Source organism: Saimiri boliviensis, chromosome 1 (genome assembly GCF_048565385.1).
Source record: "Saimiri boliviensis isolate mSaiBol1 chromosome 1, mSaiBol1.pri, whole genome shotgun sequence".
NCBI classification, from domain to species: Eukaryota; Metazoa; Chordata; class Mammalia; order Primates; family Cebidae; genus Saimiri; species Saimiri boliviensis.
This window is the reverse complement of record NC_133449.1, coordinates 138,359,493-138,373,854: the sequence shown is the minus strand read 5'-3', so window position 1 is coordinate 138,373,854 and position 14,362 is coordinate 138,359,493. Positions and strand designations below refer to the sequence as shown.

The 14,362-nt window shown below is 41.3% G+C and overlaps 1 protein-coding gene across 1 annotated transcript in view; it reads right to left on the bottom strand.

The window, feature by feature from the left end:
• The window catches only part of ADAMTS18 (ADAM metallopeptidase with thrombospondin type 1 motif 18), a 97,851-nt gene that overhangs the window by 56,714 nt on the left and 26,775 nt on the right, over positions 1-14,362 (bottom strand). Inside the window, exon 8 of the mRNA XM_039477491.2 lies at positions 3,475-3,570. Within this exon, the coding sequence (XP_039333425.1) occupies positions 3,475-3,570 (96 nt within the window). The remainder of the gene's footprint in view (positions 1-3,474; positions 3,571-14,362) is intronic.

Sequence of the window (14,362 nt, the reverse complement as noted above, 5' to 3'; positions counted from 1 at the left end):
CTTTTTGCTTTTGTCCACATGAAAGGTGCCCACTTTAGATGCTCTGATGACTCTCAGCTCTTTCAGTGTCTTTGATAAATTAGCTCAGGGTCTTTCCTTTGCCCATGATCTGTACAAGCTAGATGGAGAGCTATTTTCTGTATCAACCTTTCCGTTTTAATTCTCCTTTGTAACAAATTCCAGGCTTTGCTGGTCATCTCTCCCTGGGGGTTGCATTAACCTCTGGTACTGTTTCTTTTATTTTTGTTGTGTTTTTCGTTGTTGTTGCCCACCCCACCCCCACCCCTCACCCCTGCAGTGCTTTTATTATGAGCAAGTTCTGCATGACTTAGCATAACTGCTCTTTTCCAAAAGCCTCTGCAATTACATCCAAAGGGTTGGGGTTTGGATCATGCCAGGTTTTGCTGAGGAGTCAGGGGTTCGGTTACAGAATTATGGGAAGGTTGTTTGACTTTCAAATCTTCACTTTTCCCCTGTGATGCATTTGGCTTCAGGACTGTTTATTGTGTGGCTTGGTGGCTAGTGTGCTTTGTCTAGGTTAAGACATTGCTTCCTTTCTTCGCATTCTTGCCATGTGCTGATTAATTCTTCTGTTTTTAATTTTTCTTTCCCCGGAATTAATTGCCATTTCAGAGTTTGTATGAAATCATTTAACACTATTGAGAACTCTTTGGGGAAAGCGATCGGTCATTTGAGGATTTTGTCTACCATAAGCATGCATCTTTTCCACCAGGAATCATGGGGACTCTACTGGACTGAGCTCAGTGGCTGAGACAAAATTACAATGGCCAATAACAATAACAGCAGCAGCAGCCACAGGTTATTAAGTTGCTTCTACGTGCCAACAATGGTGCAGAGAGCTTCACATGAAGTATCTCATCTAATCCTTGCAAAGCACTGAGTTAAAAACTATTTTTCTCAGTAAGAGAAATTTAGCAAAGAAATACTAGCTAACTTGCTCAGAGTGACGCAAACTACCCAAATAGAGCTATTAAAATAACTACGCGAGCATAGTTGCTTTTTCTTTTTTCTTTTCTTTTTAGACAAAGTCTCACTCTGCTGCCCAGGCTGGAATGCAGTGGTGCGATCTCGGCTCACTGCAACCTTCGCCTCCTGGATTGAAGCTATTCTCCTGCCTCCGCTTCCTGAGTAGCTAGGATTACAGGCACGTGCCACTATGCCCGGCTAATTTTTTGTATTTTTAGTAGAGATGGGGTTTCACCATAGTGGTCAGGCTAGTCTCGAACTCTTAACTTCATGATCTGACCACCTCAGCCTCACAAAGTGTTGGGATTACAGGCGAGAGCCACCACACCCAGATGCTTTTTCAATGGAAAAAAAAAAAAAAAAAAAAGAATCTATTAATCCTCAAGACACAAATTCTAAATTTTGATGCTTCCAAAGTAAAAGTTACTTAAGCAGTATTTATATTTCCAATTATTCCACTAAGTCATTTTTTTTGTATCATCATGGGCACAACACTTTTATTAACATTTTCAAGAACAGTTCTCATTGGGATTTCCTAAGACCACTATCAGATTAAAAACTGCACATAACTCCTCAATTTTTAAAGTGTTGATTTTCTTTAAAGAGCTAAAAATTATAAACCTTTTAAAGAGATATTGAATAAGCATCCTAACAAATTATCAGAAAGCGTCTGCTGAAAATCTATTTGTCATGTGTCTATGCCTTTGCCTCTGATGTTGCCCTGTCTCTGAAAAGTCCTTTCTATCATCCAACTGAAGAACTTCAACCCAAACTCCAACAACCAGCCTGATGCACCCACCTGTTGTGGTTTATTCTAAGTGCATAGCTAATCCCACACAAGATTCATCTCTCATTTCATCCGGGCCCTGAGAGCAACTACTGCTTAGAGAAGGTGTGTTTGAAGAGAGCATTAGAGTTACTTGCTTCTGTATGTGTTTCCCCTACTAGACTGCCAATTTTTATTTTTTTAATTTATTTTTGAGACACAGTCTCACTCTGCCTCCCAGGCTGGAATGCAGTGGCACAATCTTGGCTCACTGAAACCTCTGCCTCCAAGATGCAAGTGATTTTCATGCCTCAGCCTCCCAAGTAGCTGGGATTACAGGGGTGGCCACCACGCCCAGCAAATTTTTGTATTTTTAGTAGACCCAAGGTTTCACCATGCTGGTCAAGCTGGTCTTGAACTCCTGACCTCAAGTGATCTGCCCATCTCAGCCTCCCAAAGTGATGAGATTATAGGTACAAGCCACTGTGCCCCGCCCAGATTGTAAATTTTTAAAGAAATACAACTCTTTTATTCATCTCTACATCCACAGAGCCTCCTTTTCCCCATATCTAGTAGTCAATAACTTATTGTGGAATGAAATAACTTTTTCTTTTTCAGAGACAGGGCCTAGCTCTGTGACCCAGGATGGAGTGCAGTGGTGTAATCATAGCACACTACAGCCTCAAACTCCTGGGTTGAAGCGATCCTCCTCCCTCAACCTCCCAAGTTTCTGGGACTACAGGCACGTACCACCATGCCTGGTTAATATTTTAGTTTTTGGTAGAGATAGGGTCTTCCTATGTTACGTGGTCTTGAACTCCTGGCTTCAAGTAATCCTCCCCATTAGGCCTCCCAAAATGTACGGATTACAGGTGTGAGCCATCACACCCAGCCTTCAAATAACTTTAAACGACCAATGACCATTTTTTCCTATATAGGCTTATACGGCCTTGAGAAAGAGCCAATAATTGAGATCAGCCAACCTGTACCATCTCATTATCTCTGTCATGGACCTTCAAATGAACTCCCCAAATCTGGATCATTTACTAGTAGCCCAAATGAAACTGGCCCTCCAGACTCTCCTGGAAAAGTGGAGGAAACACAGAAATTAATACATGAGAGTTCTTCATTCAAAATATTGACATGTCCCATCATCTTTCAAAATGGAGGTGGTTCTCTGCATACAAGATGCTCATCAGCCAAAAGACCTTAGGTACACACTAGGTGGAGGTGTTCTTTACCCTGCAATAGGAAAATCACTGTACATGATGGAAATCTACAGGGCAAGTCAGAAGCTCAATGACAGGTCCTGTGAGTTGAGCTGAGTAGCAGAGGCCTTGGTCTGGAGGGAAAGTCTTTTTTTTTTTTTTTTTTAATAACAAGACATCTGATCCCTAAGACTTTTTATATACCACAAGTTTAAAACGAAAATGGTATGCAGTGAAACCTGTCAGTTCATTGAAAGAGAGATATTTCGAGCCAAGCCACCATCTAAAACAGGAAGACGAAGACAGAAAAGAAAAAAAAAAATCTTCAACAATTGAGCTACCTGGGTTATAGAGCATTCAGCTTTATAATTGCTGCTAAGTAATGTTGGTTAATATACAGAGAAGCCAGAAAATATATACTGCCAAAGCATTCCATCCTAAGGTGACAGTCCAGTTTGAGTTCTAGGCCTTATCAAATTTCCAGAGCTAAAAACTAACAGGTATGCAGCTTACCATACTCAAGCCACAAAGGGTTCCTTCTGCTGCAGGCATAAACTTGGTCTCACACCTGTGCCCCACTCGGTGGCACCAAAGTGATTTGCAAATGTCCTGAAAGAAAAAAAAGGGGCCGGTTAGGGTGCTATACAATAAAAACAAGAATATTCAAAGATTTTGTATACATTATTATATTTTGGGGTAGCTGAAATCAGAAATTATTCAGAAAGTAGAGGCCAGTGAAGTTCATAACACCAAGGATAATATGTTTACCAACTATCTAAGTGAGGGGGTTCTAAAGTATCCAGATATTCATGTGTGTTTAATAACAGCTGGCAGGTAGCAACATTTAATTTACAGAACACTTGGCTTGGAAGGGATGGACCTGATCTCTCATGATAGTGATAATAACCATTGTAGCAGAATACGTCAAGACTGGAATAAAGCAAGTCTGATTCAAATCATCATCCTGAAATTCCTGGTTTCATTCCCTATGGACATGTTACAGAATCCATTTAAGTTGCAGCGTTCTCATCTGTACAATAGTGATAAAATCAGTACTTGACTCTATAGAGTTATTCTCAACGATAAATGAAGAACTACAAGTCAAGGGATAGTTTTACCTGGCACATACAGTTCTTCAAAATATTGGCTTTTTCATCTTTAAAAATAATGTTCTACAGTTGCTTTTTCAAGATTCTGTGTGTGCTCAACTGAAGCATCTTTTTTTTTTTAAGTTTTTATTCTTCTGGGGTACATGTGCAGAAATGCAGGTTTGTTACACAGGTATACATGTGCCATGGTGGTTTGTTGCACCCATTAACACATCATCTACATTAGGTATTTCTCATAATGCTCTCCCCTCCCGCTACCTCCCACCCCGCAACAGACCTCAGTGTGTGATGTTCCCCTCCCAGTGTCCATGTGTTCTGTTTGTTAAACTCCCACATTGCATGTAAGAACATGCAATGTTTGGTGTTGTGTTCTCGTGTTAACTTGCTGAGAATTATGGTTTCCAGCTAAATGAAGCGTTTTTTTTTTATGAATGCTGTTTTTATTTTATTCGTTGACTGATGGTAGAGACAGGTTCTTGCTTTGTTGTTTAGGCTGATCTCAAACTCCTAACATAAAGTGCTCCTCCCACCTCAGTCTCCTAAAGTGCCGGGATTACAGGCACGAGCCACAATGCCTCGTCACCTTCTTCATCTCTATTGCAATTTTCAAACATGTAATCACTTTAATTCTCAAACTAGACCTACGAAATAATATAATTCTCATGCTACACTGTGGTACATAGAATAATGGCCCCCAAAGATGTTGACATCCTAATCCTGGGAACCTGTGAATATGTGAAGTTACATAGCAAAGGAGAATTAAAGTTGCAGGTGCAACTGAGGTCGTTGTTGAACTGGAAATGGACACACTGTCCTAAATTTTCCAGGTGGGCCCAACGTAGTCACAAGGGTCCTTAAATGGGAAAGAGAAGCTTAGAAGAGAACAAGAGAGATGATAACTTGAGAAAGACCCAGGAGAATGTTGCTGGCTTTGAAGATTAAGGAGGGGCCAAGAGCCAAGGAATGCAGGCAGCTTCTAGAAGCTGAAAAAGTTAAGGAGATAGCTCCGCTCCTAAGGTCTTTAAAACCCTGCTGACACACTGATTTTAGTCCTTTCTTTTTTTTTTTTTTTTTTTTTTTTTTTTTTGAGGCTGACTTTCACTTTTGTTACCCAGGCTGGAGTGCAATGGTGCCATCTTGGCTCACTACAATCTCTGTCTCCCGGGTTCAAGGGTTCTCCCACCTCAGCCTTCTGATTAACTGGGATTACAAGCCACCACACCCAGGCAATTTTTGTATTTTTAGTAGAGACAGGGTTTCACCATGTTGGCCAGGCTGGTCTCGAACTCCTGACCTCAAGTGATCCGCCTGCCTTGGCTTCCCAAAGTGCTGGGCATACAGGAGTGAGCCATCATGCCCAGCCTGATTTTAGTCCTTTCAAATGCCTACTTCCAGAACTACAAGATAATGCGTAGTTACCTTAACTCACACTAAGTTTGTGGAATTATTTAGATAGGGAACTAATACTATAGTATTATCAACATTTTAGTGGTGGAAACTACACTAATTTTTCATCTAAACTCATTTAGCTGAAAAAACTGAGCAAGCAACCGATGTTGTTGAAGCTTTAAAGTCACATGGCTGGCCAGGGACAAAGGCAGGCCTCAAGCTGGCCTGATTTCTGAGTCTAGTAACTTAACCACTACACTGGGCCTGGATTTACCACTGATGGATATTGGAAGGCTATCAATTCTCCAGGCCTCAGTTTTCTCATCTATAAAGAGCCAGACTGCTTTTAGTTCTAACAGTTCATGTTGCTATTTAGAATTATATCCCTAATAACATGTCGTGAAACACTGCAAAAGGTCAAAGTGACTTCATTGGGTTGCCACATTCTACTTCCTACGGTAAAAATGTGAACACGTACATTTTGTGGAAAATATAAACAACCAGGGAGGAGAAAAATCATTTTTGTTGTTACTTGTTGAAATCCTGAAAATTCAATGAACCAGGTGCCTAACTTGCCCAACCTCCATTTAATGTAGATTTTATAGCTAGAAAATATGGCAAGAATACGCTTTGACATATTTCACAAACACATGAGAAAAGCTTTCCGTGGGACTGAGCAAAGAAAACATAGGGAAACCAGAGATATATACAGTAATTTTGGTCTTGTAGACCATAAAATTTTTCCTCCAAAAAGAGAACGGAAGAACACTGAGGACACTTCTTAGAAACACCACCACCAGCCACTGCCCCAGATGTGGGTAACTGTACCATTCCCAAATCTCAAAACAGCTCATAAGCCAGAATATATACATCTCTGAATGTATATGTTCATGAACCCACCACTGACAGTAGCAGACATCACGAGGCAGCTTCCCAGCAAAGTGAATCAGGGTCATCACTGCTACGTGTCTTTGTACTAAGTCACCCTGGGTTTGCGGAAATCAATCTGTGGAGAGCAGCCCATGTGAAACGGGAGGCATGAGAGATAGCCACTGCAACAATTAAACCTACGCTTAGAAAGGCTTTCAGAACTAAACTGTTTTTCTTCTTACAGCCAGGAAAAAGCCATAACCCACACCCAGTGCCTATGTGGCAACCACCAAAATGGCCCTGGGGCAGATGAAAGACAGGCTACATGTCGCAGCCAATGCCAAGCCACAAGGCCAACAGGAGGGGCAGCTGGAGAGAACCAGGAAAACAAAGCAAAACAAAACAAAACAAAAAAACACAGGGATTCCAGAGTGAAATAAGACAGGCTGTGTGAACATGTTATTTCTTCTGTGGTGAAGTACAGAAGTCAAGTGTAATTATAGCCAACTACATGCTTTGACGACCATGAAAGCCCTCTGAGAAGGCTCCCTTTCAAAGTAAACAGAAATGAGAGTTTGCACTTTTTTTTTTGCTTGTACCTCCCCCCTTTTTTCCAGCATATTCAAATAACTTTCCCTTATCATAATTCCCTGGACTTAAGTCATAATTTAAGGGAAAACAAAATAACCACAGAGACCTGAAGGTCTCATGTTGCCTGCATATGATTTTTTTGAACTAGGCAACGTTTTTAAGCAAAGAGTCCCAATGCTATCCATTACTCTGTTCTGTCACTTGCTGGTCACGTCCTCCAGTGGTATTCTATAGGATGGATACCCCTTCAAGTAAAACTTGACATGCTGAAAATGTTAATGGCTTTTGCAAACCAAGTTTTATAAAGCATTACAAACTTAACACATCCAAAATGAAAGTTCTTCATTGGCTCCTCAAAACCTATCCCATATTTCACTGTCCCCATCTCACTCCATGACACCTCTGTATTTCCAGCAGTTCTGGTCGAATATCCTGGAGTCAGCCAGGCGTGATGGCTCACACCTGTCATCCCAGCACTTTGGGAGGCTGAGGCAAGTGGATCACCTGAGGTTGGGAGTTTGAGACCCGCCTGACCAACATGGAAAAACCCCATCTCTACTAAAAATACAAAATTCGCTGGGTGTGGTGGCACATGCCTATAATCTCAGGTACTTGGGAGGCTGAGGCAGGAAAATCACTTGAATCTGGGAGGCGGAGGTTGCAGGTTGTGGTGAGCCACGATCACGCCACTGCACTCTAGACTGGGCAACGAGAGCAAAACTTGGTCTCAAAAAAAAAAAAAAAAATCCTCGAGTCATCTTTACTCTTTTGTTTCTCTGATATTCTATCAAGAAATCTCCCACTAGATCATAAAATCATATTGGCTTTGGCTTCAAAATATTTCCAGAATCTGAACATCTATGGCCATTTCCATTTCTACCATCCTGTTCCAAGCCACCTGACACACAGCTCACTGCCAGGACGCCCTCACAAGCCTCGAGGGTCTACTTTACCCACAACCTTGCCCAGTTTATCCTCAACACAGTGACTAGAGCTGTATTGTCCACTATGATCGCCACTTGCTACATGTGGCTTGTTAAATCTGAATTTACCTTACTTAAAATCATATTAAGAACTCACTTCCTTAGTCACATTGGTCACATTTCAGGTTGACGTGTAGTTAGTGCCTACCATATTGGGTAACAGAGAACACATGCATCATCACAGAGAGTTCTGCTGGATGGCACTGAGCTAGGGAGATCCTTCCAAATCAACTCAGTGTCAGTCAGCTCATGGCATTTCTCTGCTCAAAACCCTGTTATGTCTTGTCCATTTACCAAGAGATAATCCAAAGTCCTAATTGTCATCCATGAAGTCATATGCAATCAAGTCCCCTTTATCTCCCTGACAATTGTAACCTACCAGTTTACACCTTGCATATTCTGGTTTAGTCACACTGGCTCCCTGACGCTCTGCAAACACTCAAATCTTGCTCCAGAAGTGGGCCTTTACACTGGCTGTCCCACTTCCTGAACTCTACGCATCTTTCTCTCACCTCCTTCAAGTCTTTGCCTAAATTTCACCTCCAATGATCTCACTATTAGAAAACTTAATCAACCACCACCCAATCGACTCCCGAAGTTCCTTAGCTTATTCCAAACTTACTTAGCGCCTGTGGCTTCAGTTACAATATCACTTATTTATAAAGTTTAGGTGCTTTGCTTCTTCCCACCAGTCACGGGAGTGCAGAACCGTGTTTTCTCTCTGATGTACCCCAAGCACCTAAAACGGTGCCCGGTACAAAGTAGGCTTCAGTAAATATTTTTTAGTAAATCAACATATGAATAAAAATGACAAACTTTATAATTTAAAATAGTCTTTACTTGTAATAAAGACTCTGGAATTTTTCAGAGTCTTCGAGAATTAAAAGAAGTGACAACACAAAAGAACCTAGCAAACAGAATATTCAAAAAAAAAAAAAAGAAAAAAAACAAAGCCGGATCTTGAGTTTTCCATATATTATAGTATCATCACTGTGACCATGTGAAGAAAGAATGACTGTCACCTCAATGTGCTCAGGAGAAAATTGAGACTCAGAGAAGTTAAGTAATTTCTTCCAACTTCCTTTAGCAGGTAAAATCTCTAGTTGGCCTGGATTTAAGCCCAGGTATGTCTGACTTTATTGCCCAAGCTTTTAAGCTAAGCAGTCATTTAAAAGTAACCGATAACAATTAAAAAGGAGGAGTCAATAAGAATTGCCCCTGATGCTATTTTTAAAACAAACTTTATAGAGGTATGATTTATACAATAATATACATTCATTTTAAGTATATTGTCCTATGAGTTTCGGTGGATATATACACCACTGTAAACACCACCACATTCAAGACAGAATATTTCCGTGACTCCAGAAAGTTCCCTTTTGCCCGTCTGCAGTCAGTTCCCCTCTTAGAGGCAATCACTGTTCTGATCTCAGTCATCAACAGGTTACTGTTACCCATTCTCTTAAATTTCATACAAATGGAACCATACAGAATGTACTTTTTTGTTCCACGTTTTTTAGTCATCCATGCTTTTGTGTATATCAATAGTTTGTTCTTCTTGATTAACGAATGGAATTTCATTATATGAATACAGCAAAAGCTAATCTGCTTGTACATTCACCTTTTGTAGATCATTTAAGTTGCTTCCAGTCTTGGGTTTCTTGAATCAAATAGCAGCTAAGAATATTCTTAGGCAAGCCTTTTTATGAACACAGGCCTTAATCTATTTCAGGTAAATAACTTGGAGTATATTTGCTGGGTCAGAGACTAATGGTATGTTTCACCTTATATGTCGAAACAACCCTGCGAAACCATTTCCAAAATGATTATACCACTTTATGCACTCATCAGCAATACGCAGAGTTCCAGCTGCTTCTGGTCTTTGGTATCATTTGGTGTTGTCAGTCTTTTTAATATTCCCCATTCCGGTCAGTGTGTAGTGGTATCTCACTGTATTTATTTTATTTTATTTATTTGAGATGGAGTCTTGCTCTGTCACACAGGCTGGAAGACAGTGGAGTGATCTCTGCTCACCTGCATCCTCTGCCTCTGGGATCAAGCAATTCTCCTGCCTCAGCCTCCTAAGTAGCTGGGATTACAGGCGGGTGCCACCATGTGCTGCTAGTTTTTTTTTTTGGGGGGGGATTTTTAGTAGAGATTGGGTTTCACCGTGTTAGCCAGGATGGTCTCGATCTCCTGACCTTATGATCAACCCACCTCGGTCTCCGAAACTGCTGTGATTACAGGCATGAGCCACCCTGCCTGATCCTGTAACTTATTTTATACATTCCTGAGAGCAATTGGTATTGAGTACCATTTCATATACTTATTGACTATGTGTAACTCTTCTGTTGTGATGTACTAATTCAGTTTTTTGCCCCTCCCCTCCCCTTTTTTGGTAAGGGTATTGGCACTAGTACCGTTTTATATTTTTTCTAGGTAGAGAATATGAGAGGCAGTATAGTATCATGGTTAAGAGAATGTGCTACCCAGATCCAATTTTAGTTCTGCCATTTGCTCATATAAAGCTTAGTAAAGCATTTGTTTTTATGTGTTTTAGATTTCTTATCTAGAAAATGTGAATAACAGTACATGCCCAAAAGGTAATGGAAGCAGGCCGGGCGAGGTGGCTCAAGCCTGTAATCCCAGCACTTTGGGAGGCCGAGGCAGGTGGATCACGAGGTCAAAAGATCGAGATCATCCTGGTCAACATGGTGAAACCCCATCTCTACTAAAACTACAAAAAATTAGCTGAGCATGGTGGCACGTGCCTGTAATCCCAGCTACTCAGGAGGCTGAGGCAGGAGAATTGCCTGAACCCAGGAGGCGGAGGTTGCGGTGAGCCCAGATCGCGCCATTGCACTCCAGCCTGGGTAACAAGGGTGAAACTCTGTCTCGAAAAAAAAAAAAAAGGTATGGAAGCATTAGTATGTATCATGTGCTTAAAGTACTATATGATACATAATTGGCATTGAGTAAGTATTAGTATTACAGAAAGGAAAGAGTATCTTACCCTCAATTTTCTATGAGTTCATTCACTCTAAGACCTGGGCCTTTTGTTTTCCTGTGTACTAGCACTTTCTGCCTAATCTTGCTTAGATTATTTAACTTCAATTCCTATCTGTTGGATTTAGGGGGGACAATAAATAATGTTCCTATCTATTCCACCACTAAATAAGACACTGGAGTCCAAGAAACGTAAATCTAGATAATAACCTTATTACCAATAATTATGAATTGGGGAATGTGGCTGAGATCTGTGGCCAAATAGGGTCTTCTAACACTATCTCCATTGCATTAGACTGTCCCTTCATACTTGGAGGTAGAGGAGGCAAACCCAAGTCTCATTCAAGGCAGGCAACCTCCAGGGTGGCAGAAGAGAAGGGTGCATCCTCCAGCATGAGAAAGAAGATGCTCAGACGGTACTACAGCAGGCCTGCCTAGATATAGTCTTAAACTGGTCCGTCAGATAAGTCACTCCTGCTTCCTTGAGGAAAGGTAAGAGAGGAGGCAGAAGGAACATCTTTCACTTTAAAGAACTGGGAATGCTAAAACATATTAGCTGTGGTTACCACTGTAAAGCCCAGTAAGTAATACTGAGTATCTGGTATGACACCCAGCACATGCTAGGCATGGCAGATACTCTCTTATCAACTGAGGCAAGAGATGTACATCGACAATGAAAATGTATCACAAGTTTATAAAAGTGACACATAAGGTGGAAATGGAACCCAGAGAAAGAAATGTTTCAATCTCCTTGAGAAAATAAGGAGGTAACATTTAAAGTGAATCTTTAACAACAATAAAAAAATAGTTAAGCGTCACCAGGTGTCCACACAGCCTACTAGGATAGGAAACATATACAAAGACTTGTAGACATGAAAGAGGAAGTATCTGGAAAACATACAAGAACAACAACATCATTGGACCGTGAGTGCATGGGATATGTTAACAGAAGTTAAAATGGGATGCAGTAAACTTGGCATATTACAAGGGAATAGTCTAACAGTATCAAACAGTATGATTCCATACTAGGAAGTTTTGAGTTATTGACCATTCATTAATCCTGACGGCAAATTCTTGAAAGAAGGGTGAAAGGAAGTTAACTTTTGGGACCCCAAACTCATTAAGCCAAAGGGAAAAGTCAGACTTGGAACTGGGTCACACAACCTGCCTCCCCGTTTTGGCTCCTAAATAAGAAGACTGCAAGATGAAAAACTACACGCTTCCTCCTTATTTTGCCCACAGGAAATTCCTAGTGAGCTGCCAAAATTGCACCATGGCAACGTAAACTGATAGCTTATCTTTACAGGTGCAGTCACTGCAGTCCAGCAGACACAAACGCCTATCTGATTGTTTGTGCCCCCGCCCCATTTTGTCTATATTTATCTCATGTAAAATGCAGATTCACTGCATTTTTTTCTCTGCCCCATTTGTTTATGTCATCTTACATAAGAAAAAACGCGGCATTACTGAGCCAGAGAAAGGCATGAATCACTACTTTTCCCTACTCCCTTCTTACATAATAATTGTGTACTTCTTAATTTCCCACGCTTTCCTCTTTCAATTTGGAGCCCTCGAAATCACCTTCATCTTCGGAGAAAGGCATAGACCTGTCTCCTGGGCGCATCCTTAACTTTGGCAGATAAATCTAAATTACTTGAGACTTGTCTTGTCACTTTTCTTGATTGACAGAAAAAATATACATTCATTCTGCTATCCTTCAAATACAATGCTCTCTGAAATGATAGGCTGAGAACATTCAAGAGAAAATATCTTCCCCTCAGTTTCTATTCAGCTTCAAATTCTTTCAGTAGGTCTACAGATAAACATTAACACTGAGCTCCTGCGTTGTAACTGTGCTGTTTACCGAGGTAGTCAGATAAAGAGGATGCATTTGTGCAGTTACTCACTTCTAGTTTAGTAAAATAACTAGCATGAAAGCCTTGATCAGTCTGTGACAGCGTTTGAGACCCTCTGGCAAATATCATCAGTTCACTCCTGGAATCAGTAAGCATTTGAAAAGTGCAGAACGATCCCACGTGTAATAGAGGGAATCCTGCTTTGGATCTTTACAAATAACTCAGAACCGTTAGAAAGATTAGCAACTCATTTTCCTGAACACTTTGGATGAGAACGGAGATCAAGTCTAGCGTGCTGAAGACAGAAAACTCATGGCTGGGAGAGGAGGAGAAGATGGGGATGAGTGATCCAAAATAGCCAGCCCCAGAGCCTTTTTGCCAGGGCAGCCACTGTGGAAGGAGTCAAACGTGATGGTGGCCATCATGCCAAAGACATACGGAAGAGAGTCAGAAGAAACTTGCATTGCTGACTGAGTAAGGCAAGTGGATCAAGAGAAGAATCCTCACAAATGTGCCACGAAAGAACTATTACAATCTTCACCTTTCAAAGGAGAACTCTAAGACTAAGGGAGGTTGAGTCCTTTCCCCAAGCTTGTAGGACATCTCACAACAGAATGTTAAACCTAGGTTGATGCGACTTCCAAATCCAGAGATGCATGTGTGCGAATGTGTACGCGTGAACGTTCAAAACTGAAGACTGCCTAACCCAGTGACGCTCAGCTTTGTGCATCAGTGTCACCTGGAGCTTTCGTTAGAATATGAGTATCGGGGTCCTAGCCCCCAAATTTCTCATTCCTTAGGCCGGAATGAAACATTTCTTTCTCTTTTGTTTTTGAGTCAGAGTTTCACTCTTGTTGCCCAGGCTAGAGTGCAATGGCGCGATCTCAGCTCACTGCAACCTCCGCCTCCCATGTTCAAGTGATTCTCCTGCCTCAGCCTCTGGAGTAGGTGAGACTACAGGCACCCACCACCATGTGCAGCTAATTTTGAGTTTTTAGTAGAGATGGTGTTTCTCCATGTTGGACAGACTGGTCTTGAACTCCTGACCTCAGGGGATCTGCCCACCTCAGCCTCCCAAAGTGCTGGGATTACAGGCGTGAGTCACCTCACCAGGCCAGCACATTCCTACCAAGTTTCAGGTCATGCCAGTGTATTGCACCTGCTGGTTTGAGAGGACGCTTTGAGAGTTTTTTTGTTGGTGGTGTTGTTCTTCTAATCACTATGCAACCCTACCCTTCTAGCAGGCCTGGAGGAAAAGAAAAGTGAGGAGAAAAGATGAAAAAAGTAATAATAGGAGAATAAAGGTCCTGAAGACAGGTTTCAACTCTTTTCTGTGTTGCCGGGGCTGGTCTAAACTCTTTCTACTTGACAGGATGAGTAAAGGATTTTGTTTTGGAAATCCCTCCTAGCCAGAACCTGACGATATTTATGATCCTCAGAGGTGTGGCTATGGGTTCAAGTTATAAGTAGGTTTAAAAATAATACCAAAAGCTAACGTGTGGGGAAAATAATCTACAATCAGAGTCTGTCAAACAACGCTACCTTCTCTATTAACATCACCACCATTTTAAGTCATTTCTCCCTTAAGTGAGTCTTT